The sequence below is a fragment of the Cyprinus carpio genome, chromosome B19 (genome assembly GCF_018340385.1).
Source record: "Cyprinus carpio isolate SPL01 chromosome B19, ASM1834038v1, whole genome shotgun sequence".
NCBI lineage: Eukaryota > Metazoa > Chordata > Actinopteri > Cypriniformes > Cyprinidae > Cyprinus > Cyprinus carpio.
Window position 1 is genome coordinate 16945131 of NC_056615.1, and position 15455 is coordinate 16960585.

The window sequence follows — 15455 nt, forward strand, 5'->3', positions numbered from 1 at the left end:
AACACGTGTTTGAGGTGTTGAGCAGTGTTGATTTCTGGTATGCAATGGCCAGTTAGGAGTGCAGTGCTGAAATTTGCGTGCTCACGAATCCTGTCTTTATAACACACGAATTGTAGACATTATGAATGATTCATTATGCATACATTCATTGTGTTATAACAGAGCTTCATGAGATTGTGATGAACTGAGCGTTATTTGTTGGATTTCTACCATGCCAAACCATGTACGCAGCAGCCCATGCTTGCTTTAGTTAAAAATAACAGTGTTCTGTAAATGTTGATGCTTTAAAGGGTTGCTCCACCGCAAAATGATAATTTTGTCATTAATCACTTACTCCCCTTGTCATTCCAAACCCGTAATAGCTTTGTTCGTCTTCGGAACACAATTTAAGATATTTTGGCTGAAAATCGGGAGGCTTGAGACTGTCCCATAGACTGCCAAATAAATAACAGTGTCAAGGTCCAGTAAAGTATAAAAAGCATCGTCAGAATAGTCCATCTGCCATCAGTCATTCAACTGTAACGTTATGAAGCAATGAAAATACTTTTTGTACACAGAAAAGCATAATAGCTGATTTGGAGAGACACAGAGGAAAGGAATTGTTGAATAAAATCGTTATTTTTGTTTTCTCTGTGTACAAAAAGTATTCTCGTCACTTCATAATGTTACGTTTGAATGACTGATGGCAGATGGACTATTCTGATGATGCTTTTCATACTTTCCTGGACCTTGACACTGTTATTTATTTGGCAGTCTATGGGACAGTCTCAAGCGTCCATGTTTTCTTGTTATCTTAAATTGTGTTCCGAAGACGAACGAAGCTTTTACAAGTTTGGAACGACATGGGGGTAAGTGAATAATGACAAAATTTTAATTTTGGGATGGAGTATCCCTTTAATAACAAATATTTATCGAGAGTGTTTATGCTGGGATTTCATGTACATTTCATCGATGTACCCACAGAAAAAAGTAACGTAATTTAACTAATTAGTTTTGAAATAAAGTAATCAAAACAGTAACATGATTACTTTTAAAAGGAGTAATCAGTAATTTAAATACATTTTTAGAGTAACTTGCCCAACACTGTTTATAAATGAGCAAAATTTCATGTGTTTCTCAAACTAATCTATTCTATGACTTCAGAAGACTCAAAACATAAAGCATTTATCGCAAAAAATTGTATATAGTCCACTTTCTAATGATGTTAAACCCTTTGCGTGTCAGTCAAATGTGCAAACTTATCTAAGACATTCCGATTCCGATTTGTTTAAATGTGATTCTCAGCTGAGGACTCTATTAAACAACATGTGACTGAATGACAGGAACTTAAGAAGGAATAATAGGAGAGTATATTTCTTTTACTCATTTTCTTCAACAAGACTTAATCACATCTTCCCAAGCAGGGCTCAGGAAGTGTCTCTTCTGGGATTGCCTAGGAAGGAAATTAAAAAATGAAATTAATCTGACCTTCTGGAGAAGAGGAAGAGTTCCTCGAAGCGCCGCAAAATAATGATACCAATCTGCACCTTTTCCCACCGACACCCCAAGAGAGGGGACCATTGAGCGCATTTCTCTCCCTAGAGTGCTCTCTCTGGCTTTCTCTCTCTCTCTCTCTCTCTCTCTCATACACACACAAACTCACAATAATATTCATAATAGAGATCTCTTTACCACTGCCTCCTAAATATGCAAATGCTACAGAATGCATCCCAAGAATCTGCAAAATACTCCAATTAAACATTACTGATACAGACTACCTCATAACACATGCTAGATATCTTTTTTTTGTGGTGCACTTAATTTATGCCAGTCATTACTTTTTCCATAAATAAAATGCAGCACTTTAAGACTCTTATGGATGAGTCCAGTATTAGTCTCATATCAATTACACTACAAATTACAATAATTAAATGTCTAAAAATTAGTGCTGGGCAACGATTAATCGCGATTAATCGCATCCAAAATGAAAGTTTTTGTGTACATAATATATGTGTGTGTACTGTGTATATTTTTTATGTATATATAAACACACATGCATGTATATATTTAAGAAAAATGTTATGTTAATATGTTAAATATGTTTATATACAGGGCTCTGAACCGGTTCAAGGAACGAAAACGAAAACTGGAAACGAATGAAAATTGACAGGAACAGAACCAGAAACAAAATCAAATTTTATAGTTCTATAAAAAACAGAATCGAAAATTTGAAATGGCCATTAACCGGTTAATAACATTATTTTATCGTTCCATATAATATTTGAAATTTGCTGTCAACCAATCAGGAATTCAGATATGCAAATGTGACACTGACGGATCCAACGCATGAAATGGCCGTGCTCAGCTGTGAACTCATCATAGGTATGTCGCAATGGCAATGCATTAGTTTATCCGAGGATAGTGTAAGATGGATTCAGCAGATCACGTGCACCTGCAGCACTTGTGAATGGAGAAAATTGAATAAAACTATAGTCTTACATAAAAAGCAATAGCCTATATTGGCCTACACAAAATGTATTTCACTTAAATCATTGACAGATTAACAAAACAAGAGGAAAAAATGTGCTGAATTTCAGTTAATTATGACACGATCCAAAGTTCACGGAAAGGAAAATGAGACAGCAGAAAATAGTTTTCTTTATTTTGCAAATCTTTACAGTTTTGAATGATGTTTTGCTTCTATCTGTATAACCAACCAGCGTTGGTATGACAATATCATGCTTGCGCCACACAGAAACAACATATTTTGCGACATTGCAGCCTGTTCATTATCAAAATAAAATACAGTTAAAGAAACAAAAAGTTGCACTGCTCCGTTGTACGATCTGTTGCGTTCAGCGTGACCACTGCTTCACTGTGCTGATATAGCCAATGTGAAGGATAATGTCTATGCAAGTGAAGTACAAAGCCTCCAGATACGTTGCGAATATGGAAACATTTGGATTCGTACCAATTGAGGTAGGCATCAGTTTCACCTTAAATTAATGTGTTTTTGGATTGACGTTTTTATAGCCTAAACGCATAGCCTTAACTTCAGAGGAATTGTTGTGGAGAGAAGGAAACTAATAACTGTGTTTATAAAAGATACCTGTACAGTGTATATATATATATATATATATATATATATACATATATATATATATATATATATATATATAATATATATATATATATATATATATATATTAGTGGTGGGCATAGATTAATTTTTTTAATCTATATTAATCTCACTGTAATCTTGGAATTAATCTAGATTAATCTTGATTACAATTGCTCATTTGAAGTAAATCTTTGAGAACGGGTTTCTCAAGCCAGGTGGCGCATAAGACCAGGTCTCATCTCCTGTTTCCAAAATGCATCACAAACTGCTTGAGAAAGCTGTTCTACTATAATAATTGGTGATGAAAATAAATTATGTTCAATAAGATGTACTTGTTAGTACTGATAGAGCTGTGCTGCACTCAAACATAGTAGTTTGACGACGACTCTTCCCCTGCGCTACATTGCTTGGCCTGGCATCTTCCGCATTAGCTTTGCATTTAGGTGGTACTTGAGACTGGAAGAACTCCTACAGTAAACTAATTCCGCATTGCACAAGGTGCAAACAACCTTACGCCTGTTTCACACATACTCCGTCTGCAGTTGCGTATTTTTTTACGCACCCATGTTAACGGATTCCAGCGATCACACGCTTGTGGTCCGTCAGTGTGTTCCAGGAGCGGTGCGTTGCTGTGCTGCACGCGCTGAATTAAAGTGACAGCACATTGTTCGCCGTAGAAAATGAACATGGATTGACACGGAAATGCAGTAATTTCACAATAATGTATACTAATTAAAGCCTACTGTGTTTCACATGCAACACATGGGTTTTTGGCTAGGTTTAAAACAAGAAAAAGAGCACCTTTAGATAAACGAGGCAACATAATATATGCACTTTTATGGAAGCAGAAAAACAAAGTTCATAAACCGTGCAATTGCTTGTAATAAAGATTTACATGCAAAAGGCACGAGAGTCGACTGTTTCTGCTAGTGGAATTTTAATTATAAATATTTGCGATATCCTAACAAGAAAAGTAGGCTAATTGTTGTGTTTAAATGTTTTGCCGCTTGCTTGAGCATCTTATTATACAAACCTAGAAGTCAAATGCATGAATAATGTGTTGTTTAAATTTATTGAGTTTAAACTAATATGATTATGAAAGATTGTTACTGTTCTGTGATAAAAGAGTCACAATGCTGAAAATGATTTTTTATTTTTACATGATTTGAAATATAAAATAATGAACAAATGTTGTGTTTGTGGACTAAAAAGCCGCGGATCAGTAGCGGAGTTCAAACGCGTCCTGTGTGAAAGCACAATGAGTCCGTGCTGCTTCTGCACCACACACACACGCGGACTGCATACGCACTGCAGACAGAGTATGTGTGAAACACATACTCTGGGGTTCGTCACTCACAACTGCTGTTTATGTCACTTTTCTCTTGACAAGAAGTGGATTTATTCAGTCGCAGAACGTCTTTACGATCACATCGAAACTGGAGACAATTCAGATACGCGCTCCACTTCACTTCAGTGCCAGGCGCGAGTCAAACCAGCGCGGAAATGGTACTGTACTCACAGCTCGTGCACTTCAATTGCACGCACAAAGGCACTGCCGCGTGCTGTAGTCTTTATCATTTCATATCAAAGAGCGAAATAATCTACGTGCATGCAATGTCGTGGTCAGCGAAGTCATGAAGTTACCAAAAAGGTGATTAAAGCTGCCTTAAAACTGCATGCATATAATATGAGTCACATTTAAGAATATGTCTCTGAGATGGTTTTCAGAACTGACTTGGAGCAGCCCAGCACTGTCTCCCTTATCTAACACACTTGATTTAACTCATCAGCTCTTTAATAGAGACTTTAAGACCTGAAGTGGGCCAGAAACAGTAAAGAGAATTGTGAGAAAATAAGATGCGTGTCAGATCCATGTTCAGCAGTGGCAGCTCTTCTTAGCACATCTATATTTTAATCTTTAGAGTACCTGCACTTTTTTGTGCGTACCGCCACTTCAGACACTACTCTGAGTAAAACCGTCAGTGTCTGGGTAATTAGAAATTACACTATATAAATCACACTACCCAGGCGGGATCCTTCTTATCTCGACCAATCACGTGAGCGAATTCAAGCGTATAGGTCTACCTCATGTGTGGGGTGCCCAAGCGGCAACCTCCCGCTCTCTCCCGTGAAGCCAACAAGGAAGTGACTAAAACTATAATTCGTCAACTGGCCGCTAGAGGCTGGCTGTAAAAGGGAGTCAATCCCATAGACTCCCTATGTTAAAATGCCCAACTTTACAGCAGAAAAAAACATGTTTACAGCCTGGTTCAAAAAATGGTTTTGGTCTATATAGCTAATTTTGCCCTTCATGACAACTGTGAAGGCGGTGATTTTTATATAACTCATTCATTTAAATTATATTAAGCCTTAAAGTTCTGCATAATTAAGGGCGTGGCCACTTGAGTGACAGGTAGATTGCCGCTGCTGACACTAACGTTGAGCTAGGTGGGCATGATTTTAGCAACCAGCTCCCGCCTCTTTGCCCATTTTGGTTATCCGAGAGTGACGCGCTGCCAAGATGGCGACGCCGCCTCTGCCCACTTTGAGCTTCAAAAACGCTTTTCGGAAGCCTACAGGTGACGTCACGGACACTACGTCCATGTTTTTATACAGTCTATGGGGGTGCCAGAGTATGTCAATGTTAACTCTAAAATAGCACATGCTAAATGTTTTCAAACAATAACACCACAAGATCAATAAAACACTTCTATCACAATTAGAAATGTTTTTTTTTCTTCTTAAAATACATTAAAACATCACAGTATTATCATCAAACTGCTATCATTAAAAAATATTATTGTATACCTCATTACTCAAAGACTCCCAAAGACATTCAAAGCACTTTGAAAGGACAGAATGTTTTTGTTACGGATCACTTTTGCTCTTTTCTTTTGGTTTGATAAATGCGTTTTGCTGGACTGCTATTAAGCTGGCTGTCTAACTTTCTAGATGGCAGCCAATTTAAAACCTGTATAACAACCTCTGAGATTTGACCCTGTCAAGACACATGTATGCAATAATTCATAATCTGTGCAATAACCTCTATGATTCTGACCTCTTCATGAATTAAAATGAGACTGATGTTTTGGGGAATTCACTGAGATACTTGAATCAAAAAAGCTAGAAGAAAGATAATACTCATTAAACTTAGCTCAGTCACCCTTTCTTTTCTGGGCTGCCTGATTCATTAACACTGAGAACATCTATTTTCATCACAACAGTGTAGATAGTTTTTATCTCCCCTGAAGTGGAATATTTGATGTAGCCATGGATACCGATGTAAAAGCAATGTGTAAACACTAATGAGAAATAATTATGACAGAATGATTAGAACTCAGCAGTTCTCATTACTTCTCATGGCCCATAAACAATTGTACAACCGCTTTGTGAGCCATCTGTTGTGCTTGTTTGGTATCTATGGGTGGGTTTAATTTTGTATTGATGATTTCATTGGGTTCTGGTACTGTCACAGTTGGCAAAATAACAGGTCTGATCTCACTCAGGGGACATCAGCAGATACTGTAGATGTTCCACAGACAAAAAAACTTACACTATGTTAAGTCATGTCCACATGTATGAGGTCACTGTTCCCTAATGGGTGCACAGCAACAAAATACATACTTTCCATATCATACACATCCAGCCAAATGCTAATGGAAACACCTAAAATACATCATGCTTACAATAAAAGAGATGTGAGTTGCATTGAATCTATTAATTTGGAAGAGCTTATGTTTGTCTGAGCCATGTGTACCTGTTCCTGACATAGTGAGCTGTGACAAAGATTGAGTCCTCCTTGCAACATGTTCTAATCCCATTTAATCAACAATTTACTCATTAGGGCTAAACAATATTGGGGACAAAACAAAAACCAAAACTGACATTGCGACATTTTGTTTTCATTCAGTATATAAATGTGATATACATTTTTTTTCACAAGATTAATAATTGGAAAGAAAGATCCATTCTAGATTTTGTTCAGGAGTGCATCTGCATAGAAAAAAAGAAAGAAGAACAAGAAAAAAATAACCAAAAAAAAAAACAAAACATGAATTTTCATGTAGATCCCACAGCTCGAATTCAGTGGCGAACTAAAATTCAGAGTTTCCCACTTGTAATAATGACTAGCTTGTGGAGTTCATATGCGTTCAACTCGTAAATACGATCTATCCGACATCACTCGAACGCACCATTACTGTTGCGTAAAAAAACTCATAAACTTTGCATTGATCGAACGACAATATATAATCCATGTACTGTGGCAAACACTGCTAACAATAGCATGAAATAGCATGACATGAAAGCCAATCAGTGATTTCCGCCCTGTGGATGGTTACGTGAAGTAGAAAACACTGGCTGTTACTGTCCGGTTCACTGTAACTGATAAGGCCTTCGTGGTCCAGCCATCCCTCTGGCATTCACGGGAGCCAAAATCTAATTATTTTCTCTGCATGGTCCAATGAGCCTTAAAGGTTAATTATTGTCTGTCTGCATGATACCCGACTGCCAGTGCACAATAAAAGCTGTTAGTCGCTGCAGATAGCAGCTAATGTCAAATTGTGTGTATCCAAGTGGCCGACATGAGTTACCAGGTGCACTCATGAGGAGGATTCTATAGGAAACTTTCTTTCTGGCTTCATTTACTATGAAGACTAACATGTTTGCTTTGTATTGCAGAGAAAAAAATACTTCATAAAATATTTTCGGGGTAAATGACAACATGTAACAGATGCTCCGCAGAACATTAGTTGCACTGAACATGGAACAAAGCTACAAATTTTCTTTTCCTTCTGACAACAGCGATAATGCTAACATTCAGCCTAGCTTTACTTTGTCAGGCACAGCAGCTCCTCTTTACACCCCTAAAAATATTGTCCTTCACTGGGCTGTGGCAAATTCTGGCCGATTTAGACGGCATCTGCGTGCTGTCCGTTCCCATGCACGTCATTGTTTAATTTAGTTTGTATATCAGAAAGAAGGCAAAAAACAGCAGTAACAGCTGGGGCCTTCATCAAATAATACCTCTCTTTCTCTCCTTTTCAATTACTAACTCTCTCTTTCAAGGAATGCTTAGCCAGTAAACATGGAGGTCAACAGTTTTGAATCCTGCTGAACATGAGTGAGGTTTGTGCAAATGTAGATATGCAAGGCATACAGACAGCTTTTTTACAGCTCCTATCTATCTATCTATCTATCTATCTATCTGTCTGTCTGTCTGTCTGTCTGTCTGTCTGTCTGTCTGTCTGTCTGTCTGTCTGTCTGTCTGTCTGTCTGTCTGTCTGTCTGTCTATCTCATTTGTCCATATACAGTATGCATCTCTTTATCCATCCAACCATCTATCTATCTGTCTATCTTTTAAACTAAGTTTCAAGTTTAAAAATGTTCTTGACACACTTTGCATTTCTAGTTAAGATTACTCTTATATGAGTTTCTTTGAGTTGCAATTCTGAAATAACTTTTTCATTTAGAGTGTGAGGGGACCCTCAACAAGATCAAGAAGACAGGACAAAGAGTATTTCTACATATTAATGTAAAAAATAAAAAAAGGTTCAGCAAAAAAAAAAAAAAAAAAAACAGCTTCATAAAAAGGGTAGTAATCCATTAATTAAAATCTATTAAGGCAGGGTTAAAGTGAAGAAAGCCTAATTAGTTTAAATTAAAAACATTAGAAGTCTATGGAGATCTTTCCCATGCATAGCTGTACATGTCTGTGTGTATGTGTATGTACCTTGCGTAAGCAGCTGCAGAGTGCGGACCTCTTCTCTGACGCGGAGCTGGAGGACCTGCTGTAGGATGTACTGTCTCTGACTCTCCTGCATGATGCCCATACGCTCCAACTTCCTGTCAGTGAGCCTCATCAGAGCTCGACCTGCACACACACAAACACCTGAACATGAAACCAAGCTGGTCTGTACAAAGAAAAAAAAAATTACAAATTGCACATTTATAACACATAAAGAATAACTGTACTTGTCATTTATAAGGTGCCATTATAATGCCCTTGTGGAAAAACGGATTGAGTATTGTAATAACCTACATTACAAGAACTTAACGAGAATATATTGTAATTAGTGAAACGAAATAGACTGGAATTTTTTCCTCCAGCCAGAAATATGATCAAGGTCAGATGAAGTTCACTGTCATTTTTAATCATCGCCTCACAGATATTCTCCTCATAACTGTGCTGATAAAAGTCATAATAGTGCCTGTCAATGCCCCAGTTAACAGCTGCCATTTGTGCACAATAAAGTTAAAGCCATTGTACCATCTCACACAACGCCTTGAGGTAGCAAAGCAGAAAGGCTACAAATGCACTTACACTGCGATGAAAATTGTTAATTCGGTTGTTTTTTGTGAAAGAGATCAAAAACTGTATCATAATCCATGGAAAGGATTGTATTCAGATGGAGCACAGTACAATTTTCAGTGATTATGTTGCATTACGAGTGTGGATGCTCATTTCCTGTCACTTGTTCCCTCTCTCTCTCTCTCTTAATGGTCATGTGTTTAAATCGCAGCATGTCTCCGGTGAAGAGGAAAGCTATGTAGAACTGAAAAAAAAAAATCCACTGAAAGCTAGCCAAACAAACAATTTAGCTGACCCTTACCCACTGGAGAGCATTTCATGTGGTAATGCAAAAACCGGAATTAAAAGGACAAAGGGGAACACAAAGAAAAATTAAGTACCACTGTTTATCAGTAAACGACAGGGCAGCCTGTAAAAAGTCAGTAAAATTACAATAATTAAAAAGGCAAGAAACATCTGTTAGAAAATTGGAAATAAAATAATACATGTAGTAAGTAAATGAGGAGAAGAAAAATAAATACACTTCAGGGCACAACATGCTTTTTTCACTGGTCTACTGGTTCAGATTTCTCCTCTCCATGGCAATAATTTATGGTCCTATCACAACTGATAAAAAACAGTAATATCTGCATTTTATTTGTATAAAAATACATACATTTTAAAATTAAATTCAATTAATTTAGTAAGAATACTAATTTTCCTACATCTATAAATATGTGACTATCACAGTTATAAATTCATAAACACGCACTTGCTAGAAAATGATAGATAGCATATGGTGATTTGTTTTTAAATATTCAAACCGTTCACAAATCACAAATCACTTAGCAAAACCGCCTCTCTATATTATAATAATAATAATAATAATTATGTTACATTGGTGACATTTAAATCAGTATAATTAGCAACAGCAATACTCAACACATTACAAAAAGACAAATGTTTAAATCTGCAACGCATAAAACAAATATACATGATCATCAAACGTCTCAACACAGTAACTGACTCCAAATTTACACTGGCCCTGGGCCATCAGGCCCTCCGTATTGTTGAGTCCTGCACTAGATACATTCTCTGAATATTTTATTATCTGTATTCGCTGTTAAATTTAAGTGATTTGATCTTCATATATATTTCTTGGGAAAAAAGTCAGATACTAATGAAGAACGAGATTCTTTTAAAGTAAAAACAGATGTACACGGCATTTCTTTAGAATCATTTTATAGGACAGCCTACAATAAAGCAATATGAGAACAAAAAAACCTTTTTATTGTGTCTGATCAACTCAAACTGTATCACATTTTGATGCCATCTATATTTCTAAATAGAATATTGAGGCGCTATGAGCACAGATGGGGCCTCTTTAGTCACGGAACATTAGAAGCAGAAAATTGGAGTATGTGTGAGGCGTGTAGGTTGAGGTGATCGGGGTAAGGTATTTCAGTACGTTGGTAGAGTGCCAAACTACCCCTTCATTTGGCAGCATTTGGCTGAAACGCCTCAATGAGGAACAGAAACTCAGCGTGCCTTCTTTCTGAATCACTGCCATAAGTGTTTCACTGAGAAGATGAGTCAAAGCCTGGTTAAAGAACAGAAGAGAAGAGAGTATGAAAACAGAAAAGAAAGAAAATAAGAGTGGAATACATATACAGATGGGAAAAGAGTTACAAATGCAAGTGCATGAGAAAAAATGGGAAAGGTGCCATTCTAAACAAATAACTGTCCAACAAAAACATTTCAGTTGTTTCTTAGATGATACTTAGCAGAAAGAACGGGTCATTGGGTAACAGCTGTCTCAGCAAGATAAGGATGCAAAAGAATTTAGTCTGGTAGAAAACAAAAAAGCACAAATTATTGTCTGCTCTAGACACGAGATATGTTGGCCATCTATTGCCATCTAAATGACTTTACACATAGAGCTTCACTTAAAGATGATTCAAAATAGAAATATCTTCTAATATTTGCATTTTTTGCGACTATTCCCAAAAATCATATTGAAAGCTAGCTAAACAAAAAAACTTGCAAAATGCAAAAACTGACTATTTCTGTAAAAGGAAAAAAAAGGACAAAGAAATTTATTACAACTACTGTGCAGTCTGTATTTTCTTTTTTTTTTTATGTATTACTATTTGTAATGGAATATTAAATAAATATAATAAAAATAATGGGAAATTAAATGTATGTTACATGCTATAAAAAATATGCTGCCTGTGCATCATGTGTTTGCTTGCCCTTGAGTGTTAAAAAAATGGCCTTTTCATGTTTTAATGACCGTTAAAGTCTCTTTCCACTCATTCCAGTAGGAGCTGAGCCAGGTGTCAGTGCAAACACCATCACCGCGGTTTTCTTTGTTCACGTTCCTGTGTCTACTTATCTTTGTGCAACTGACAGAGAAATGGTTTTAAAAATTTAACAGCGTCTTGGATTTCAGCATACTGATCAGCCGGAAATCACACTCCACACTTGGCTTCTTCTGAATACTACTGTGACTGTTATCCAGTGCTTACTACAATAACCGTTTAACAAAGGCTACAAGCTCAAATCAGTGCCTAAAAGATGCATACACATAAAAACCAAAAGGTCAAGGTTTAGCAGGTTAGCATGAAGCAGTCAGCAGTTATTCAAAAGTAATAGATGAAATGGTATGCAAGCAACATTTAAAATCACAAACATATTATATTATAGGAGCTGCAATCCACATATGTGAGGGCAGATAAATTCACTCTCTTTCTCCCTCCGGTTGCTGGACTGGCATACTAGTCTTCAGTCCTGATGAATGGATTAGCTTAAAGCTCTCTCTCCCTCCACTGTCACTCTAGGGACCTGTCCCTTTTACATGTGAACCAAAAGCCTGGCTAATTACTGCTCCAACAACCAGAAGGGATGACAGACAGAAAGAGAGAGAGAAGGGGGCTGGGGCGGCTCTGGGGCCTATAAAGATGGAAATTAACCTCAATTTCTCTGACAAAACTCTCATGGTGAACAAGCAGGACTGTACCTGAGAAACACAGAGGCTGCTAAGACTGGTGAAGGAAACTCCTCAGGTGATACTGTAGCATACTTCACATAGTTTAACCGCAGCTGCATTCATGAGTCCCAAGAGGAGCTTTCATGCTCTCATTCTTTCTATCACACATACACACACATATAGACACACAACCTGGCAGGCTCGCTAGCCCCTCAAACTATCGCAGAGCCTGAGTGCATAGCTGCCAAGTACGTCCCTACGCAGATCCATATAGAGTACCATCCAACAGGCAAGATTATGCTGCAAAATTACCTACTTTACATGGCAGAGGACCAAATTCTAGATGAAAAATACCAGTGAGAATTCGAAAAATCTGATGCTGAACAGAACGTTCTGCTACATTTACTCAAAAAATGGAAGAAATTCATTTTTATATATTACATTATTTTCTATATTATATATATCATCAAATTGTGAATTGTCAAAAATTCTGCATTTTTCAATGTTTTTTTAATGTAGTAAAATAGTATTGTACATTGTCCTCATTAAAATTACTAACATTTATTAAGTAAAACATTTGGTTTGGACCTGGTAAGTATAAACATTGTCAGTGAAGTTCATGTAAGTTCAGAAGGATTGACGTCAGGTTCATATTCACCTGTTTCAGTCACATGACTTTTCTGTCCAACCGCCATGTAGATATACAGAAATATAAGCCTAAAGTACAAGTGTAGAAGAAAAAATACCAGGTCAAGTCCTGCAACAGCTTATCTTCAGTGTTCTTAAAGTTCCTAGGACATCCCTAGGACAACTTAATAAGTCCAAATCACTTGAAGGAGATTGAACGGTTATCATTATTTGGACTGTCCTGTTGCTGAGCCCATATTGATCACTAGATAAGAGGACAATGGCATTTGGAATTTAATCAAAAGAGGGCAGATAGTAAGAGTTACAGGGATGAATAGAACATAAGGAGAGAAAGGGAGAGAAAGACACCGATGCTTAGCAATGTGCATTTGTGCTGGCAACAACCCCACACTTGACTGTGAATGTAACTTCTACTAAATGACTTCAAAGAGGAAAATCAGAATAATTTAAAAGCCGTTTAAGTGTGTAAATGTAAAATATGTTCTCATATCCCAGCTTAATATGAAAAGACAGCCGTAAGTAAGTCTTGTCAGGTGATATCAAAGCATTGCTATTTTTTGTTTGAGAATCCTGACCAGCCTGACATAGCAACAGTGGCTCAACCAATAGTGTGAGTTTGGGGGTGGGGCTTATGCATGTTAGACCAATAGCAGATGGGGGCAGTTTTATCTAGAAACCTGTTTGACAATAATTGTTGCAATTCCATTTGGTGGCTCTAGTGGTGCAGAAATTTCACTTTAGCACATTCTGATTTTACTCTGAAAAATGTGAAATACAAAAAATAAAAAAAACTTTGAAAAAACAAAAATCAGTCAACTGGGACAGTCACAGTAGCTATGTGACCACCAGAGAGGGAAACCATTATGAATGAGCAGTCATAACATACCATGTCTTTCCACATGACACACGCATTTGGAAAGATCCTAAAGCAAAATTTGATGCAGTGCCACAGGCCTCCATTCCCCCAGAATGCAAATCTGCAGCATTATCAAGATGCTCATTATACTCCATCCAGAAAAACATCAGTTGGGGGTGATCACAGTCAAATTATTAATTGTTAACGTAGCCATCAATAGACTAACACTGTACACCGTCCCCCCACCCATCAGAATACTTCAAAACACAAAAATTGCAGTAGTTTCATTCAGGCCACATCATGTTCTTATCCTCCAACATCACCACAATTCAATCTGATCCTTCCTCTCCATCCTTCTCCCCAGAATACTGAAAAATTGATCTGATGGCTCTGAATTGCATCCCTGCGGAACACTGCAATTTCAGACGCTCATACCTCATCATTCGCTCGCGGAAATCACCGCCGAGCTACCGAAGGCTGAAACTGTGCTGTTCTGTGAAGACATCGTGCTGAATCCCAAATATACACGACTGCTATTTGAAGCCCTTGAAGTCAGAAGTCTAGGGTTCAATTACATTGGGATTTAGCAGATTATTCAGATATAATTGGCATATTTCTTCCTTAACTTTAATGAACCTTTTATTATAACAGCAAAAAAATATAATATGAATGGTTAAGATCCATCACATTAACGATACAAATTCCAGGTTTAATGCCAATTCCAACAAGTGAAAGAGACCATGTATTTTTGATTCAGTCTCAGATAATCAGAGTACTGTGTATTTCAGCTCAACGAGATCATTCAGAAAACCTTCAGTCTATGCTGCTTTTCACCAGCTATCTCAACGTCATCACATCTCTGATGGTCATTGAACAGCACACTGAAAATAATGGAAAGTACCAAGTAAAAAAATCCAGCAAAGAATGCATAAAACATGGAACAACTGCAGTCACTACTGTGTAGACGTCATTACATGCAGTTTACAGACAGGATTGTGTTTATAGAGGATGTGACGTCAGGTCGATGTTTAGTTTGGGTCCTTTGATTCAGCCCAGAGTGGAAGCTGGGAATGTTTTGTAGAAAACATCATTGCAGCTCTTTATGTGTTAGGGCTGAATATACAGTATGTTTAACTCCAAAGCAATCATGTGTTGAATCTTTTAAGATCTATTAATATCTTAAAAAGAGGCATTTCAGAAAACATCAGCTTTTATATGTCCATTTTACAACATATAATTTTCATGTTAAATATAAAACTCAAATACATATAAATTCACTGTCAGCAGAAATATCAAACTGGGACTGCATGACAAATAGTATAGTCCATAAAAAAAGCTCATATACTTCAACAAGTGTGCTGCCTGATGGGAGTCTCTATTACATGAGTTGTTTATAACTCTTATTAAAGTCAAATAAATAAACCCAATGTCTCACCACACCCAGTATTCTCTGGACTGATCTGACCAGCAGGGAGCTAGAACGCCTGCACAGACATTGACTGTCCAGTGCATGTGGAAGCACGAGAAGAGCCCGCCTATTAGGAACATCCCAGCTGGATTCATTTATCCTGT

At 37.2% G+C, this 15455-nt stretch overlaps 1 protein-coding gene across 4 annotated transcripts in view; it reads right to left on the reverse strand.

Moving 5' to 3' along the window:
• Nucleotides 1-15455, reverse strand: part of LOC109109638 (sterile alpha motif domain-containing protein 12-like) — a 78544-nt gene that overhangs the window by 43705 nt on the left and 19384 nt on the right. For all 4 annotated transcript variants that reach the window (XM_042744976.1, XM_042744975.1, XM_042744978.1 and 1 more), the window contains exon 4: nt 8833-8973. In XM_042744976.1, coding sequence (XP_042600910.1) covers nt 8833-8973 — 141 coding nt within the window. The remainder of the gene's footprint in view (nt 1-8832; nt 8974-15455) is intronic.